Genomic DNA, 17,501 nt, shown 5'->3' on the forward strand with positions numbered 1-17,501 from the left:
TTCAATTCTACTGACCACTTCATAACAGAGCGAGAGATCATTTCACAAACCACCTCCCACCCTCCTACCATCCCAGTCCCCTACTACTGATTCCCCATTACTTCATTCTGTGGACATCATCAAGGGCTTTGTGGACCAACATTTGACAACAGCAGTATAGAATGTATAATAATGCAAGTTTTTCCACTCCTCTGATTTACCTTCCTATATGTTTTACCCTTCTGTTTTTTGTTTTTGTTTTGTTTTTTCCCAATACAGTAAAAGCTGTGTTATCCAGAACTTTGCCAACCAGAAAGCTCTAGAAACTGGCATTTCAGGGTGCCAGATCTGGGCGGCGCTCACCTCAGGTGGCTCCCTACAAGTGGCGACGTGTCCCTGCTGCTCCGAGGCAGAGGAACAGTCAGGGGGCTCTGTGCGCTGTCTCTGCCCCAAACGCTGGCTCCGCAGCTCCCACTGGAGATCCAATGGGAGCTGCGGAGTTGGCACCTGCGGGCACAGACCGCATGCAGAGCCGTCTAGCCGAGCCTCCGCCTAGGAGCAGCAGAGACATGTTGCCGCTTGCGGGGAGCCACCCGAGGTGAGCGACGCCCAGATCCTGCACCCAGAAACCCCCAACCCCCTGCTCCGAGCCCCCTCCTGCACCCAAACTCCCTCCCAGAGCCTGCACTCCCTCCCTCCCCATGCCCCAACCCCCAGCCCTGAACCCCCTCCCACAACCAAACTCCCTCCCTCCATTGGTAAGTATAATGCTCAGTTAACTGGAATTTTTGACTAACCAACACCCCCCATTCCCCCAACATGCCGAATAACAAAGCTTTTACTGTACTTTTTTTTAAAAAAGAGCAAAAATGCATCAAAATATATACATGTTTTAAGATATTGTGGCAAACGAACCCCCATCCAAAACCCACAGATTTAAGTTCCTCTGGCACTGGAGAAGTTTTTATATCTATTATTATTTTTTATTATTTGTATTATCATAGTGCCTAGGAGCCCCAGTCCTGGACCAGGACTCCATTGTGTTAGGTACTATACACACAGAACAAAAAGACAGTCCCAGCCCCACAGAGCTTACAATCTAAGTGTAAAACAAGAGACACCAGATGGATACAAATAGACCAAAGAGGGAGTACAAGGAAATCATGAGACAGATTGGTCAGCGTGGTAGGAAGCCGTCTCAGAACACCAGTGGCCCAGCTATTGTCAAGTTTTTCATAGGCTTAATGGCAGAGGAGAATTTTAAGGGGAGAAGAATAGTGAATTAGTTTTGCAGATGTGTACAGGAATCTTCTCTCAAGCATGAGAGGCAGAATGGGAGAATGCACAAAGGCGCTGGTTTGAAAAATTTCACAAGTGGGTAAAGGAGGCTGATATCATGGGTCAATAAGAGGTTAAGAGTTGACCTTTTGATGCTAAATCAGAGATGACAGATAGGGTGCGGAGAGGTCGTGAAGGACCCTGAAAGTAAAGACAAGTAGCTTATGTTTGACACAACAGAGAAGAAGAACATACATAACAGAAGAGATACAATCCTAAGTGTAGCATGAGGTAAACAACAACTTAGGCCTTGTCTACACTACGAAGTTTTGTCGGCAAAAGCTGCCTTTTGTAAAACTCTGCTATTTTGCTGACAAAATAAAACCACCTCAACGAGAGGCACAAAGGTTTTTGCGGCAAAGTTAAAATGACAAAGCATCAGCGTACATACTGCTGTTTGTTTTGTTGACATAACTGGTTTCCACCAGTATCCCACAATGTCTATTGTGACGGCTCTGTTCACTGTTTTAATCTCTGCTGCCCTGCAGGCATGCACCCCTCCCCTGTCAAAGCTCCAGGAAGTATCTGACAGCTGAGCCTGCTGCTCTGCTCTGGGATTGGGAACTAACCATTAAGGTGGAATGCTCCTGTTCTGCCCTGCACTAGGAATACAGCAGCTGGCAGACTGCTGTTGCGGGGAGCTGGGAGCAGGACTGCTGTGCTGCTTTGACATTCCTCAGCATAGAGAACTCACAGAGCTTCTCAGGATGCTGCTCCCAGCAGCTGAGGAGGCTGTGGGAGAACTTGGAGGGAATCACAGAACCATAGGCAGGCAGGCAGAGTGGGCTGCTTTGGGAGAGACTGCTGTGCCGAGCAGAGCCGGGGGCTGACTTGGAGGGGGTGTCCCCCTCCCCCTGCCTCAGGATAGGTCGGTCAGCCTGCTGTCTCCCCAACCCCAGACACACCAACCTCCTCTGCCTCCTTCCCACCCCAAACTTCAGTTGAAAAGCAACTGGCAAACTAGCAGGATGCCCCTGGAATGATAGGATAGAGAAACTGCAGCCTGTGACACTGTACCGGCCCCATGAGGCATTGCAAACCCTTCCCAAAGCACCCTGCAGCCAGTTGCACAGTGGGATAAATACCCACAGTGCACTGCTCTCTCTGTCAGTGCAAGAGCTGTTAGTGTGGATGCGCTCTGCCAACACAAAGAGCTAGTGTGGACATGCAACTGTGGTTTTAATTAAAATGCTTTAATTAAAAGTGCATAACTTTGTAGTGTAAACAAGGCCGTAGTCCCAACTCAGTGCAGGGGATTGGACTAGATGTCCTATCAAGGTCCCTGCCCGTCCTATATTTCTGAGTCTTAAAATTCCAAAATAATTAATAATACACAATTTACAGTAACTATTTTTCATAAAAGAGGTGTTTCCACTGGAATCTATACATAAACACCCCACAATGGTATCACCATTCATATTTCATCCGTTTTACACGTGCTGTATCACTTACTTTTTGTAAGCACATTTAACATTATATCCTGCAGCTGAGTTCAACACAGGTATTCCAAGATCCTGATACACCTGCTTCCACACTGCTCCACTTTCAATCTGTTACACACAGCAAAATACAATTGTGCACATTAATCTAGTACAAAACACAAGACTGACTTAAGTCTATTATCTTTGCAATAATAGATGAATGCTAACAATTTTAAAAAAATGTCTTCAGATCCACAAAAGAATCTAGTCAACAAAAAAAATCACTGTTCTGCTGCACAGAATTATTATAAAAAGAAAAGGAGTACCTGTGGCACCTTAAAGACTAACCAATTTATTTGAGCATAAGCTTTCGTGAGCTACAGCTCACTTCATCGGATGCATGAAGTGGAAAATACAGTGGGGAGATTTAATCTCCTCACTGTATTTTCCACTTCATGCATCCGATGAAGTGAGCTGTAGCTCACGAAAGCTTATGCTCAAATAAATTGATTAGTCTCTAAGGTGCCACAAGTACTCCTTTTCTTTTTGAGAATACAGACTAACATGGCTGCTACTCTGAAACCTAGAATTACTATAATCAGTTTAGAACTTCTGTCATTTTGCATTTCAGTAAGCCACAGTCTTAAACTGCAGGAGTCAGCCAAGTGGGTTATAGCAAAAACTTACTTTGATAGTAACCTTATTTACCCAATCCAGAGTTTTAATTTAGAATAAAGAAGGCAGTTCAAACTGTTTGTGGCAATTTTTAAAGTCCTGAATGGTGCTATACCCAGGTTCCCCAGAAACTGCCTCTATCAGCTCTTCCACTGCCTTTTTACACTCTTAATATGCTCAAGTTTTGTAACCTGTTTAGTATGCTCAGTTCCAACAGTCCTCAAAAGGCACTGTAACACATCTTGTCCTCTAAGTATGTGACCTTTTCTTAGCATCAGAAGATGACACTGCATTTTACTGCATAAATATACATGACCAATTTGTAAGTTAATTTATAAGAAGATGTCAAAAGTAGGAATAGTGCCTACTTCCCCAGGAATTCCAAGTAAGTGATCCAATTGCTGCTTCAAGTTCAGTTCAGCTAATTCCAGGCAGCACAGTCTTCTATATATGATCCACAATGGGGAGGAGTTAAGGATGCCATAGAACCCTTAACTCAGATTGCTTGCATTTGAGGTCTTGTGCAGTGATTTAGAAGTCTACTATTTGCTCAGTGTCTAAAACAAAGGCTCTCTCAGACCGGTATTCATTGAATCCTCAGAGAAAAAGGAAGTATTCTGACTGACTACATTATTATACAGCAATAATTAGATCTACCGCATGTATCACAAAGAAATTAGATTATATAATTTGTTTGAATGTTTGTTTTTTTAATAATGCTGCTGGGTGTATTATGTTGTAGGATTTACTGTTCACCTAGAGTTTTTGTATAGGAGTCTTATTTACTATGACTTAAATCTAATCTATCATATTTTTTCCTCAGACTTTATGCACCTAAAATACTTTCCATCTTAACTTTAATACTTACATTATCAAATCCTCCAAGCTTGTGTACAAGTCTGAATAATTTAAAGAGATTCAAATTTCTGTATCCAAGTACAGGTCGTTTATTAATAGGAGTCCCTGTGGAAGAATACAATTATTAAAATATTTTGAAGTGTGTCTTTTTACTGAGCACAAGACCAGAAATTTATACCTATACTATTTCACGTTACTAAATATATTACTGCAAGCTCTTTGACTCTGACCATATCATGTCCGTAGTACAGTATTTATTTATTTTTCTATTTATACAATAAGTATGGCCCTACCAAATTCACGGCCCATTTTGGTCAATTTCACGGTCATAGGATTTTAAAAATCACAAATTTCATGATTTCAGCTATTTAAATCTGAAATTTCACGGTGTTGTAATTGTAGGGGTCCTGACCCAAAAAGGAGTTGTGGAGGGGTTGCAAGGTTTCTGTGGGGGGCGGGGGTGTTGCGGTACTGCTACCCTTACTTCTGCGCTGCTGCTGACAGCGGCTTTGCCTTCAGCGGTGGGCAGCTAGAAAGCAGCAGCTGCAAGCTGGGAGTCCAGCTCTGAAGGCAGAGCCGCCACCAGCAGCAGCGCAGAAGTAAGGATGGCGTGGTATGGTATTGCCACTCTTACTTTTGCGCTGCTGCCCTCAGAGCTGGGCTCTCAGTCAGCAGCCACCACTGTCCGGCTGCCCAGCTTTGAAAGCAGCAGCGCAGAAGTAAGAGTGGCAATACCATATCACGCCCATCCTTACTTCTGCGCTGCTGCTGGTGGCGGCTCTGCCTTCAGAGCTAGGCTCCCGGCCTGCAGCCACTGCTCTCTGGCAGCCCAGCTCTGAAGTCAGTGCAGAAGTAAGGGTGGCTACACCGTAACCCCCCTAAAATAACCTTGTGACCCCGCATGAAACTCCCTTTTGGGGCAGGACCCCCAATTTGAGAAACACTGGTCTCCCCCCGTGAAATCTGTATAGTATAGGGTAAAAGCACACAAAAGACCAGATTTCACAGGGAGGACCAGATTTAACAGTCCGTGAAGCGTTTTTCATGGCCGTGAATTTGATAGGCTCTTAACAATAAGATAATAAATATCATAATCAAACTCTACAGCTTTATTTAAAAGCTCACTTTTATCTCAATCCACTAAAGATATTACAATTCATATGTGTGTGTGTGTAGGTGAAACAGAGGCCTCCGAACACAAGTCTTACCACACAATTAAGAGAGAAACTATTTGCTTTCTGAAAGCATATTTATTTGTAATCTCTACCTATATATCTGTTAAGGATCTGACATATTAAAGGGATATGTTTTTAAAGGCATTTCAGTTTCCCTTATCAGTAACACAAACATTCAGGTGGTATTACAAGGCACAAGCTAAAACCAGAATGAATTAAACCATTCAAATGATATTTGTCATTCTAAAATGCATTTATTGAGGCATCTTATTAAAATTATGAAATGGAATGTATGCAGTAATAGAATTAAGAACAAAACTAGGCATTAAATGCACAGCTATCTACAACACAGGAATATAGTGTGTGATATACAGGGGTATATGGAGCATATCCACTTATTTTGCAAAGCAGGGATATGTCTGCATTTTAGCATTCGTGAATGCTGAGAAGACAAAGAGGGTCAAGTGACAGACTACAATCTCCCAGATCACAGGAAGAAAAGATGGATATGGCCACACTCATTCCCAAAAATGAATTGCAAAGCAATAGTGGGTCATAGCTCAAAGCTTCAATATACATTGCATAACTGAAGATAAAACACCCACCTCTGTCTTCCATAAATTTGTATAACTGTTGTAGAAAATTCTCCCTTTCCTCTGGAAAAGGCTCTATTTCTTCCTAATATAAGTAATACAAGAAAAGAAAATTTATCACTTGTCTTGTTAAGCACTTCTAACTAGCAGACTTTAATATGGAAAACTATTGTTGCAAATGAAGTTTACATTACAAAGTTTGATTTACTGTAGAATTTAATGACACTGACAGCATGCTATACAGAGGGCATATGGTCTCTGATTGTTAAGCCATCTGGAAGCAGGAAAGGCTATTTCCAGCTAATAAAAACTATAAAACATATGGTTTGATCTTCATGGATTTTCAATAGATCATCATCAAAATGTCATAAGAATTCTTATAAATCAACACAAGCTCTCAACTGTGTTAAATTAGGCAGAAAACAGAGTCTGGTAGACACGAGTATTGCTCCTCAAAAGACTACACACAATTTTGAGATTCATTTGTCCTATAATTAGATGTGGTTATTCTTTAATGCCTGGATGGATTAAGTCACTTTTAAAGATGAAGTGGAAGGTAAAATTGTCCCTGCACTTTTTTCTTCAGTGGTTCCACAAGCCACTAGTAACACGCTGAGGTCAATGACATTACTCCTCTGGCAATGTGCATGCAGAGTACATAGTATACACAGAATTAATTAGAAACGAACAAATGCAGAATAGGTACATCAAAAATGTTTGTGGCTATTAAATTTATTACAGTAATAAACCCCTACATAGAATAACGATCAGCAGAGATCAATGGCAAGACACTGTGGCTCAGTCCAACAGCTCCTCCCAAGCTAGTTAGGAAATCCCCAGAAGTACCATGTGCCTCAACGGATATTAATTAATATTTCCCATATGAGTATCATCTTACTTCTAGTGTAATCAGAACTTCTATGAATTTTAATCACTAAGTTTAAGATATTTCAAAGAGGCACGCAGACTAAGAGTTAGTTTCAATTCTTTGTATTCCTTTTAATTCTGACCCATAGCAGACTTTCTGTGAGTATAACTGATATATCATTTCTGTAAATAAAGAAAAATTACTTTGTCACCATATCAGCTTCATCTTTCCCATTCTACTTCTTACCCTAAGCATTATGACTTCACCAATCCAGAAGCAAGGAGACAAAAGTATTATTCATCAAGATTTGTGTAGACGCACCAGAGCTCCGCTGAGAAACTTACAAAATTTGAATACAATTACTAAGAATATGATATAGATAAAAAAGATAACTCTTCACTTAATAGCCTCAACAGGTGGAGGGATGAAAGTAGGACTGACAAAGGCTACAATTAACAGAATTACCAGTAAGAAGTTTTCTCTTGTTGTACGTGTCCTCTCCCTCATCCTATAACAAATACACTAATTGGATACACAGTGGAAGTCAAGAGGAAAACATACTTCTGATGTGTTGGCATATTCTCCATTTAACATTAATTAATAACAAAAACTTGCATAAAAGAGGGCCATATAGTAATTTAGCAGATCGTATGGGTGAAGGGTCAGCCCAAGTTGCTGACAGCAGCTAAAGATTCTTAATCTTTAGTATAAAGTGAGGGAAAAGAAATTCCCATACCAAACTACTAATGTGATCACTGACATAGCTAAAAGAAAAGGAGGACCTGTGGCACCTTAGAGACTAACAAATTTATTTGAGCATAAGCTTTCATGAGCTACTGCTCACTTCATCGGATGCATCCGCTGAAGTGATCTGTAGCTCACAAAAGCTTATGCTCAAATAAATTTGTTAGTCTCTAAGGTGCCACAGGTCCTCCTTTTCTTATTGCAGATACAGACTAACAGGGCTGCTACTCTGGAACCTGACATAGCTAAAGATCTTTCTTGACATCAAGGTGAAATAAGGGAGGTTGTGCTGGGTCTGACTGAAATAAATACCTTCTCTCGCATGTGAAAAGAAGAAACAAAATAACAGCCAGGGATATTTTGCAAAATGAGAAGTAGGACTGTATTCTATTTAGACCAAAAGTCTCATATATTGTGGAAATTCAGGAGATTTCCTTCCCTGAAGTACTCTGGGTCAGAAGAGAAGGAAAAAAAGTTAGATTTGGCAAGTGGCTCACAACCAAGAAAATGCTTGTCACAAGAGAGTGACGACATAGAACCGTAAGAGGTCAGGGAGGAAAGCACTGACCAGATGTTCCCAGGAAATTTAACTAGGGTTTCAAGAAGTATCATGTATACAATTTCCTTCAAGCGCTAAGAGAGCCAAAAAGCAGAGGTGCTGTAGATACTGAGCAGAGTGCTGCAGATACTGCTACCATCCGTTGTGGACCCTATGGTATCTTACATTGCAATTTGACACTGCCAGCTGACTCAGGCTTACGGGGCTTGGGCTAAACGGCTGTTTAACTGCAGTGTTAAACTGCAGACATTTAAGTTTGGGCTTCTGTCTGAGTTCTGGGATCTTCCCACTTCGTGGGGTCTTAGAGCTCCAGCCTGTGACCAAACATCTACACCGCAATTAAACAGCTCCTTAGTCCGAGCCCCATGAGCTCCAGTCAGTTAGCACGGCCCAGCTGCGGGTGTCTAGCTGTAGTGTAGACACACCCTAAGATACTATTTTTGAAGCACAAAGCAGATACTTGTAACACCAAGTACCAAAACTGCAAGTAGATATCCCTTGTTGTAATTAAATTCCCCACTAGATTCTAGAACAATGTGCTAATGGGACAGAATTAAGATTTGATATGCCAAGATCTACAGAAGAGCGTTTGTACATTCTCAGAGTGTGCAGACTCAATGGATTTCACAGGGGGACTGAAGTGAGACACTGTAGCAAGGCGAGTTAATGATCCCTGCTATTCTGAGAATCTCATGAAGAACCAGACTGACTGTACTTTGATGCCAAGGCATCTTGGGAGATTGTTAGATGCAGACCTATAACCTTCAATATTCTGCTATCTCAGCCTATTGCTACATTAGATAATCTCATCTGTGTTCACTCTGGGAATACCAGTGTATCTGTCAGCATTATGAAGGTTAAAGGAGTCAGCAAAGTAGCTCGTTTCTAACTTGAGGAAGCAAGCAGCTCCCTGCTAACACTCATACTATAAATATTTTATTATAACTCAAAGTGGATCCTGGTCCACACCTCCATATTTGGCTGAAGCTAGATTTAGTCCTCCTATTCCCATCATACTAGTAAAGGAGAAGAGACTGGGAGGCAGAGGCCCATTTGGAGGGGGACACAGGACGGAAAGCAGCTTTAAAAAAAAAAAATCTAATCTCTCAGATTTCTATGGCACCTATCACCATGGTATCTAAGTGTGAAATGAAGATGATGGAAATGAAAAAACTGTTCCTACCCATGCCTTGAACGGCACAGTTAGAGAGGCCATGTGAGTAGTAATAAGGGAACCAATGAAATTCTTCATGGCCCAGGATGAGCTAGAGCAATCTGGAGGGGAAAGATTGTCTAGTTCCAAGAGTGCTCTCTCACATATTTTGTTGGAGGAGAAAGGCCATGCAGGGAACCCACAGAGCATAACAACTGAAATGGAAAGAGGAGACAGGAGAAAAACAGGGCAGGATCATATTGCTCCCACTCAAAAAAAGAAAGTGAAGCTCTAGCCGTTACTTTGCAAACCTCCAGCCCAGTAGATGCCAGAGACACTAGAGAAGCAATTTCAGAACTACCATAGCAAATCCCATTAGATTTGAAGGTGTCCAGAGCCAGGCTTGTTCACCAAGGCATTTAGGGAGCTTGCATGGGGAAGGAACAGCAACTCATGCTACACAAGCGAAGACAAGGCTGGCAGAAGGAGCTGTAGCTACCTCCCAAAGGCAAAGGCTCTAAAGGCCAAACCCTTAAAAACAGTAGTACTTAAGAGCTCAGATTCTCCTCACTCATGGCCTCCCAAGTGGACCTTCCAGGAGAAGTGAGCATAAGTAGGTGAGAATAAAAGACAGAGAAAGATATTGTTGCAGTTGGCAAACCCTGAAAGGACCATAGAAGGGCACCATATGAGGAGTAAGTGAGTCTGGAGAGGTGGCAGAATTCCAACCTCACACACCTGCAGCCTCCTGAAAAGCCCCAACCAGAGAAGATGGGTTGAGACACAGAGTACAGTAGTCGTTTAGGACCCAGACAGTTCAACCTTGTGTCTAATGCTCCAAAGGGTTGGGAGCACTAGGCTGCTGCATTGCAGTCAGCATTGCAGGGATGAATAACTTAGTCAAGAGAAACAGCCCCCACTCCCTGGCTAAAGGAGGGGTCCTCTGGACAGAGCCAGAATCTGAGCACCAGGAGAAAGTACAGAGGAAATAACAGAATCAAACCCCCTCCACACACACAGCCTCAGAGCCAGCTGTGAAGCAGAGTTCTTTCCTCTGACTTTCATCTTTTCTCGTCTTCTTTATTTCTGGACTGGAGACTGGGGGCGGGGGAAAGAACAGCTAATTAGAAGATAGGCACAGGACTGCACTCCATACTTCCAAAACAAAGGAGACAGAGGTAGAAGAGGAGTGGGTGGGCTGGCGCCTTGCCTGAAAGTTCTTCTGCTTCTTTTTGTCAGGGTAGGCAGAGAGAGATAACGTCTAGTGAACCAATTCTAGCATAGGAGAGGAAAGAGGAGAGATACAACAACTTAGACATTTTTTGTAATTATTTGAAAGATTAAAAAAGTATTAGGACAAATTCATCCCTCATGTTTCACCACCACAAACTAGCGGAAGCCAGGGCTGATAGCAGAAAGTCCACCTGAAGGTTGAGAAATGGTACAAGCTACCTGCAACTTCCTCTCCACAAGGAGGCCTGGAGCAAGAAGGCCTAGCCCAGCAGTGCTAGGGATGTGCCAGCCCGGCCAACTAGGAGACATGCTGTTCAGTTTATCTCCCAAGGAGTTTCTGCCAGTGAGACTCCCATACTGGCCTGTATACGCTGCTTCCCCAGCAGAACCCCTATGCAAATGGTGGTGGAATGTGAATTTCCTTAGCGTTTAAAACCTCCTTTAGAACAGCTGCCTCCAAAGGCGTGGGGTGGAGGGCAACTGAAAACTAATCATTAAGATAAAAACAGATATGTGTTTAAAGACAATTTTCAACTACCTTAAATATTACATTTCCTTTGCAGTGTCAGGTAAGAACATAAGACCAGCCATACTGGATCAGACCAAAGGTCCATCTAGCCCAGGATCCTGTCTTCCGGAAGTGGCCAATGCGAGGTGCCCCAGAGGGAATGAACAGAACAGGTAATCATCAAGTGATCCATCCTGTCGCCCATTCCCAGCTTCTGACAAACAGAGGCTAGGAATACCATCCCTACCCATCCTGGCTAATAGCCATTGATGGACCTCTCCTCCATGAACTTATCTAGTTCTTTTTGAGCCCTGTTATAGTCTTGGCCTCCACAACATCCTCTGGCAAGGAGTTCCACAGGTTGTCTGTGCGTTGTGTGAAAAAATACATCCTTTTGTTTGTTTTAAACCTGCTGCCTATTAATTTCATTTGGTGAACCCTAGGTCTTGTGTTATGAGAAGGAGTAATTAACACTTACTTATTTACTTTCTCCACATCAGTCATAATTTTATAGACCTCCATCATATCCCCCTCCTTAGTCGTCTCTTTTCCAAGCTGAAAAGTCCCAGTCTTATTAATCGCTCCACATATGAAAGCTATTCCCTACCCATTTTTGTTGCAATAAATATAGGTACAATAAATATGTATTTTTAACCACAGCTAGGAGACATTCAGTCTCTACAATTAGCTTGTAAGCATGCTGTAGTCATGAACATGTATTAGTCAGGGGCATGTTCTGTTCTTTTTTCGAGTAACTGTAAGATGCACTTGGCAGCACATGTCTCTCACTCCCTTCTCACCCCTTGCCCCACCCTGCCCTATCCCAACAACATAGCTCTTGGCCCTTACATATTACTGCTTCAGGTGCAGTAAGGGCTATATCTGATCCTAAGCTCAATCTTTGGATTTGGTCTTTCAGCTATCTTTAGCTCCTACTGATTCAGTCCTTTGACTGCATGTGTGAAGAGGTAGCTTCCTGAGTCCATTCATGGTTATTAATTTGGTTTCCACAGAGAGGTTTTACAAATAAGAATTTCATCTAAGAAAGACATGTGTATTAAAGATACAAGGAGCAAGAAAATCTGTGCTCTTGAGTTCTAAGCAGAGTGCCAATATACAGCTGATGAAAACAGACAGTTTGCAATGTTATACTTGCCTCTTCTTCACTGCTATTATCCTCCTTTTCTTTTTCATCTTCTTCCTCTTCTTCAGCTTCACTGCTGGAGCTCTCCTCTTTCAACTCAGTCTTCCAGTTACTGGGAACAGTTCTGCTTTTACGGAATTCAAGGGCTTGGTCAAAGGCTGCAAGAAGACCAGCATTTATTAGCATTAGAAGAAGGATCCATTTGCTCCAAAAAAAAAATTAAAAGAAAAGAAAAGAAAAGAAAAGAAAAGAAAAAAGAAAAGAAAAGAAAAGAAAAGAAAAGAAAAGAAAAGAAAAGAAAAGAAAAGAAAAGAAAAGAAAGATTAGGGGAAGGCAAGGGAAGAGTGAGAATCCAAATCATAGGACTTTAGCAGTGTTGTTCCGCAGCCACTCCTTATCTGCATCCTTATGCAGAGGTGCTCAGCCATGCATACCCAGTAGTCTCTACATCAGGCACTCCAAGCTATTTACAGTTGTTACTATTTATGCTGAAGTGATGCCTAAAGGCACCAACCCCCTCTGTTAGGCCATGTACAAACACATAATTAAGAGGCATCCCTGTCCTAAAGAATTTAGGGTCCAAATTAATGAAAAGATGCAACTTGTGGATAAATAAAAGGGTAGGAATGGGAAATAAAGAGGACTGAAGTAACAACAATATAAGCATTTATTTTGCAAAGATTAGTTGAGCACACAATGTAGCTTGCCGAAGAGCCCACCTCTTCAGCATGCAGAATGTGTGGAGGCAACCCTTTCAAGGCTATCCTGATGAGTGCACCATGGTGCAAACAACTTTATGAAGGTGCAACACAGGGGGGCCGGATTTCAGACAAAATCCATGAAGTTGGTTTCCACTACATTACTACTCCTTTTGTTTGTTGTTCCAGCATATATAATCAATGCATTACAGTTTTTATGCTTTTAAAGGTTGTGCTTGATGACTTTTAGAAATGAAAAATTTCTATAAGTCTGTAGACAACGTCATAGGGAAGCCGTATTTCTGTAATTTTACAGAATGCAAAAGCATGCTTTCTTACATATTTGGTGCAATATATACCACTAGCTAGTTGTAATTAATCAAGAAAAAAATGCTCTTTTTGTATTTAAAGGCTATTCTTACCTTGTTTTAACAAAGCATCAGGCTTTGGTGAAGTTTCACTAATTTCTTGAACATCTTTTCTTGGTACAGAAGCACTAAAGAATTTAAAAGAGTGTTGACAAGGCAACAATTATTTAAAGTATACTTCTTAAAAATCACATATTTTTAAAAGCCAGCATTTATCAAACTGGGGATCCTGACCCAAAGGGGGGGTCGCAAGGCTAAGGTCGTGAGATCAAGGATTACCATACATCAGATTTTCCCGGACCTGACCTTTTTTTTTGGTCCTCCGATCTCTGTCCGCGTAGGTTTTTGAAATACAAACAAATGTCCGTGATTTTTCCTGGCTCATCCTGTTTCCTTGCCTTCAGAACTGGGTGGTCAGACAGCGGCGGCTGCTGGCTGGGGCGCCTACCGCTGGAGACAGTGCCATCACTCTGCAGCACTGCAGAAGTAAGCGTGGAATAGTATGGTATTGCCATCCTAACTTCTGCACTACTGCTGGCGGGAGCACTGTCTTCAGATGTGGGCAGCTGGAGAGCTGTGGCTGCCCAGCTCTGAAGGCACAGCCACTGCCAGCAGCAGCGCAGAAGTAAAGGTGGCATGGTATGGTTACTTAGCTCTGTAGGGATGTGCACTGATGCCATGAAAGCTATGTCCAGAAACAAGGTGGCGGGTGGGGGGGTAAGGTCATCACTGCCTGAAATATTTTCAAAGGGAGGGCCCAGAGAAGAAAAATAGTTTGACAAGCCCTGTTATAAAGGGATAATATCAAACAATACACAGAGCTATTAAATGTGTAGAAAGAGCATATGAAATGTATCTGGACAATAAATCAATAAATCACGATTTATCATGCAATTTTATTTCAATAAGACAATATCTTCTTCAGCGAGTTAAATATTGCTGACAGTTAATTAAAATATACCCTTTTCACTATTATAGTTTTGTACAGTATTAAAAAAATGGAGCTGAAAAAATCCAACTGCCTTAAAAATTTGGGTGCACCATGAGTAGGGCTCCATGTCTGTCATGGAAGTCGCAGAAGTCACGGATTCCATGACTTTCCGTGACTGCCGTGATTTCTGCAGCGGCCGGTGTGGCTGACCCCAGGGCTGCCCAAACAGATGGCTTCAGGGTCAGCTGTTCAGGTGGCCCCGGGGACAGCCACACCATCCGCTGCTGGAGCGGCTCTGCAGCCAGCTGCTCAGATGGCCTCGCAGCCAGCCGTACCGGCTGCTGCTCGGGCGGCCCCGGGCAGCTGGTCCTAGGAACCTCCCGAGCAGCGGTGCCCATGGCAGCCAGAGCAGCAGCTGCTCTGGAAGTGGCCCCCAGCAGTTAGTGCCATTGCCCACCCCCTCTCCCCCAGGTTTAGTCAGGGGTATTTACAGTACAAGTCATGGACAGGTCATGAGACATGAATTTTTGATAATTGCCCATGACCTGTCCAAGACTTTTACTAAAAATACCCATGACTAAATCGTAGCCTTAATCATGAGCATCCATTCATTAACACATTCAGGAAAGCATTTGCTTAACAGCAGGTGTCACACACTTTAGATGGTGCACATATTTAATTGGTAGCTTCTATGTTTCTACTCACAATTTACCATCCTTGAAAGAACGAACTAGAACATTGTCCTTTTTCACTGCAATATCATCACTACAATCTGGACAAACCACCTACAAAAAGATAAGAAAGAGGTAAACATTAAAAAAAAGATATGCTGCATTTATAACACTTTGAGGAATTATTTAAAGCCTAACCAAGCAAGCCGCTTACCACCCTTACCTCCAACTGACTTCAATGGGAGTTGAGGGTGCTGAGCAACTCTCAGGATTTCACCTTTAAGGGCCAATCTTGCAAATGTTTAGGAGAGGAAATCTGCTCCTCTGTAAAAGTGTTAGGGGCCCTTAGTGAGGAAAAAATGGTTACTCACCTTCTTGTAACTGTTGTTCTTTGAGTTATGTTGTTCACATCCATTCCAATCATGTGTGCATGCGCTGCGTGCACAGTTGTTGGAAATTTTCCCCTTAGCAGCTCCTGGAGTGGCACCTTCAGCTTCCTGACAGAGAGGGGAGGAGCGGGCTCTGCCCTGTTTGTTTATGTAAAACATGGCGGTGGTATTGTGCACTTGAAGTCTGTCCTTGAAGGTCTGGCAGGCTAGTCTCACCGCTCTGAGCTCCTTTATATTGATGTGGAGCGGGATCTCGGACTGCGACCACCTGCCCTGAGTCTGTAGATCTCCTAGGTGGGCCCCCCAACCAAGGTCTGATGCGTCCGTTACTAAGGTCATGGATGCCTGAGGAGCGCTGAATGGGACTCCCTTGTACACCATGCGAGGGTCCAGCCACCAGCATAGGGTGTCAAGGACTCGTCCTGGCACTGTTACTACCGAATCCAAACTATGTCAGCCTGGGTGATAAACTGAAGCGAGCCAAGCCTGGAGTGGCTTGAGTCTCAGTCTGGCATGTCTGACCACATAGATGCATGCTGCCATGTGTCTGAGGAGACTCAGGAATACCCTTGCAGTCGTGGTGGGGTACCGCTTGAGAGTCTGAATGATTCCTGTTAGTGCTTGGAATCTGGACCCCGGCAATACCGCTCTCACCTGAACCAACCATGTCTAGCACCGCCTCAATGAATTCTATTCTTTGGGTCAGTGACAACGTCAACTTGTCCATGTTGAGGAGGAGACCCAGTCTCTGGAAGGTATTTGTGACTAACCAGACTTGGGATTCCACCTCCTCCCTGGAACACCCCCGAAGCAGCCAGTCGTCAAGATAGGGATACACCTGTACCTGCCTCTTGGAGAAAGGTTGTGACCACCAACATGCACTTGGTGAACACCCGGAGGACCATTGATAAACCGAATGGGAGCACCGTAAACTGGTAGCGCTTGTGATCGACCACAAACCTCAACAAAGAAATGTCTGTGGGCCAGACAAATGGCTATGTGGAAGTATGCAACTTTCATGTCGAGGGCAGCATACCAGTCCCCCGGATCCATGGAGGGAATGATCGAACTCAGAGAGACCATGTGGAACTTCAACTTTACCATAAACTGGTTGTGTCCTCGCAGGTCTAAGATGGGTCTCAGTCCCCCCCTTAGCTTTTGGGATTAGCAAGTAATGGGAGTAGAACCTCTTGCCCCTTAGTTCCTGAGGAACCTCCTCCACTTCCCCTAAGGCGAGGAGCGATGCACCTCCTGGACAAGGAGTTGATCATGAGAAGGGTCCCTGAAGATAGACAGGGAACAGGGGTGGGAGAGAGGGGAGGAGCAGAATTGGAGAGAATATCCCACCTCTACCATGCGAAGGACCCAACTGTCCGATGTTATAAGGGACAATGCATGGTAGAAGTGGGATAGATGGTTCAGAAAGCAGGGGAAAGGATCCAGTATGGAGTCTGGCACGCTGTCCTCAGGCGCCCCATCAAAACCCTTGTTTGGATCCTGACTGTGGCTTAGTCGGACCCTGGCCCTGGCGTGACGATTGGTTAGGAGGCCTACGCCTATTGTTCTTGCCCCTATGGTGGTGAGGATCCTGCCTTGGGTGGGGTTGATATTGCCTCTTCTGTTGCTGTGGTTGAGGCTTGAAAGGTTTTCTCTGGGTAGCAGGTGTATGTATCCCCAGAGACTTCATTGTTGCCCTTGAATCTTTGAGGCTATGGAACCTCGAGTCTGTCTGGTCTGCAAACAGCCCTGCACCCTCAAAGGGAAGGTCCTGCAGGGTCTGTTGGACCTCTGGGGGAAGACCTGAAGCCTGGAGTCAGGAGGTTCTCCTCATGACCATCCCTTAGGAGATGGTTCATGCCTCCGAGTCAGCCGCATCAAGGGAGGCTGAAGGGCCAATGCCTTCCCCTCCTCAACCAGAGCTGAGAACTCCACTCTTGACTCTTCAGGGAGCGTCTCTTTGTACTTGGACATATCATCCCAAGAGTTAAAGAAGGCGCCGCTCCAGGGGGTTCCTTAGCCGACCCAACGGGAGCTGCTAAGGGAAAAGTTTCTGACGACCGTGCATGTGGCATGTGCACACCTGATTGGAACGGACATGAACAAGCACTCGAAGAAGAATTTTTATTATGCAGACTGAATTTTTTAAAAATAAACTATAAAATATGTGCCAAGCAAAGGCACTGGCACCCACAAAAC

The 17,501-nt window shown here is 43.6% G+C and overlaps 1 protein-coding gene across 2 annotated transcripts in view; it reads right to left on the bottom strand.

Annotated features, from left to right (window-relative positions):
* The window catches only part of ARID4B (AT-rich interaction domain 4B), a 139,820-nt gene that overhangs the window by 49,073 nt on the left and 73,246 nt on the right, over positions 1 to 17,501 (bottom strand). For both annotated transcript variants that reach the window (XM_084623731.1, XM_084623730.1), the window contains exons 9-14: positions 14,951 to 15,030; positions 13,369 to 13,442; positions 12,261 to 12,406; positions 6,052 to 6,124; positions 4,282 to 4,376; positions 2,770 to 2,867 (exon numbers count right to left, since the gene is read on the bottom strand). In XM_084623731.1, the coding sequence (XP_084479857.1) occupies positions 2,770 to 2,867; positions 4,282 to 4,376; positions 6,052 to 6,124; positions 12,261 to 12,406; positions 13,369 to 13,442; positions 14,951 to 15,030 (566 nt within the window). The remainder of the gene's footprint in view (positions 1 to 2,769; positions 2,868 to 4,281; positions 4,377 to 6,051; positions 6,125 to 12,260; positions 12,407 to 13,368; positions 13,443 to 14,950; positions 15,031 to 17,501) is intronic.

The sequence above is a fragment of the Lepidochelys olivacea genome (assembly GCF_965140295.1).
Source record: "Lepidochelys olivacea isolate rLepOli2 genome assembly, chromosome: 3".
NCBI classification, from domain to species: Eukaryota; Metazoa; Chordata; order Testudines; family Cheloniidae; genus Lepidochelys; species Lepidochelys olivacea.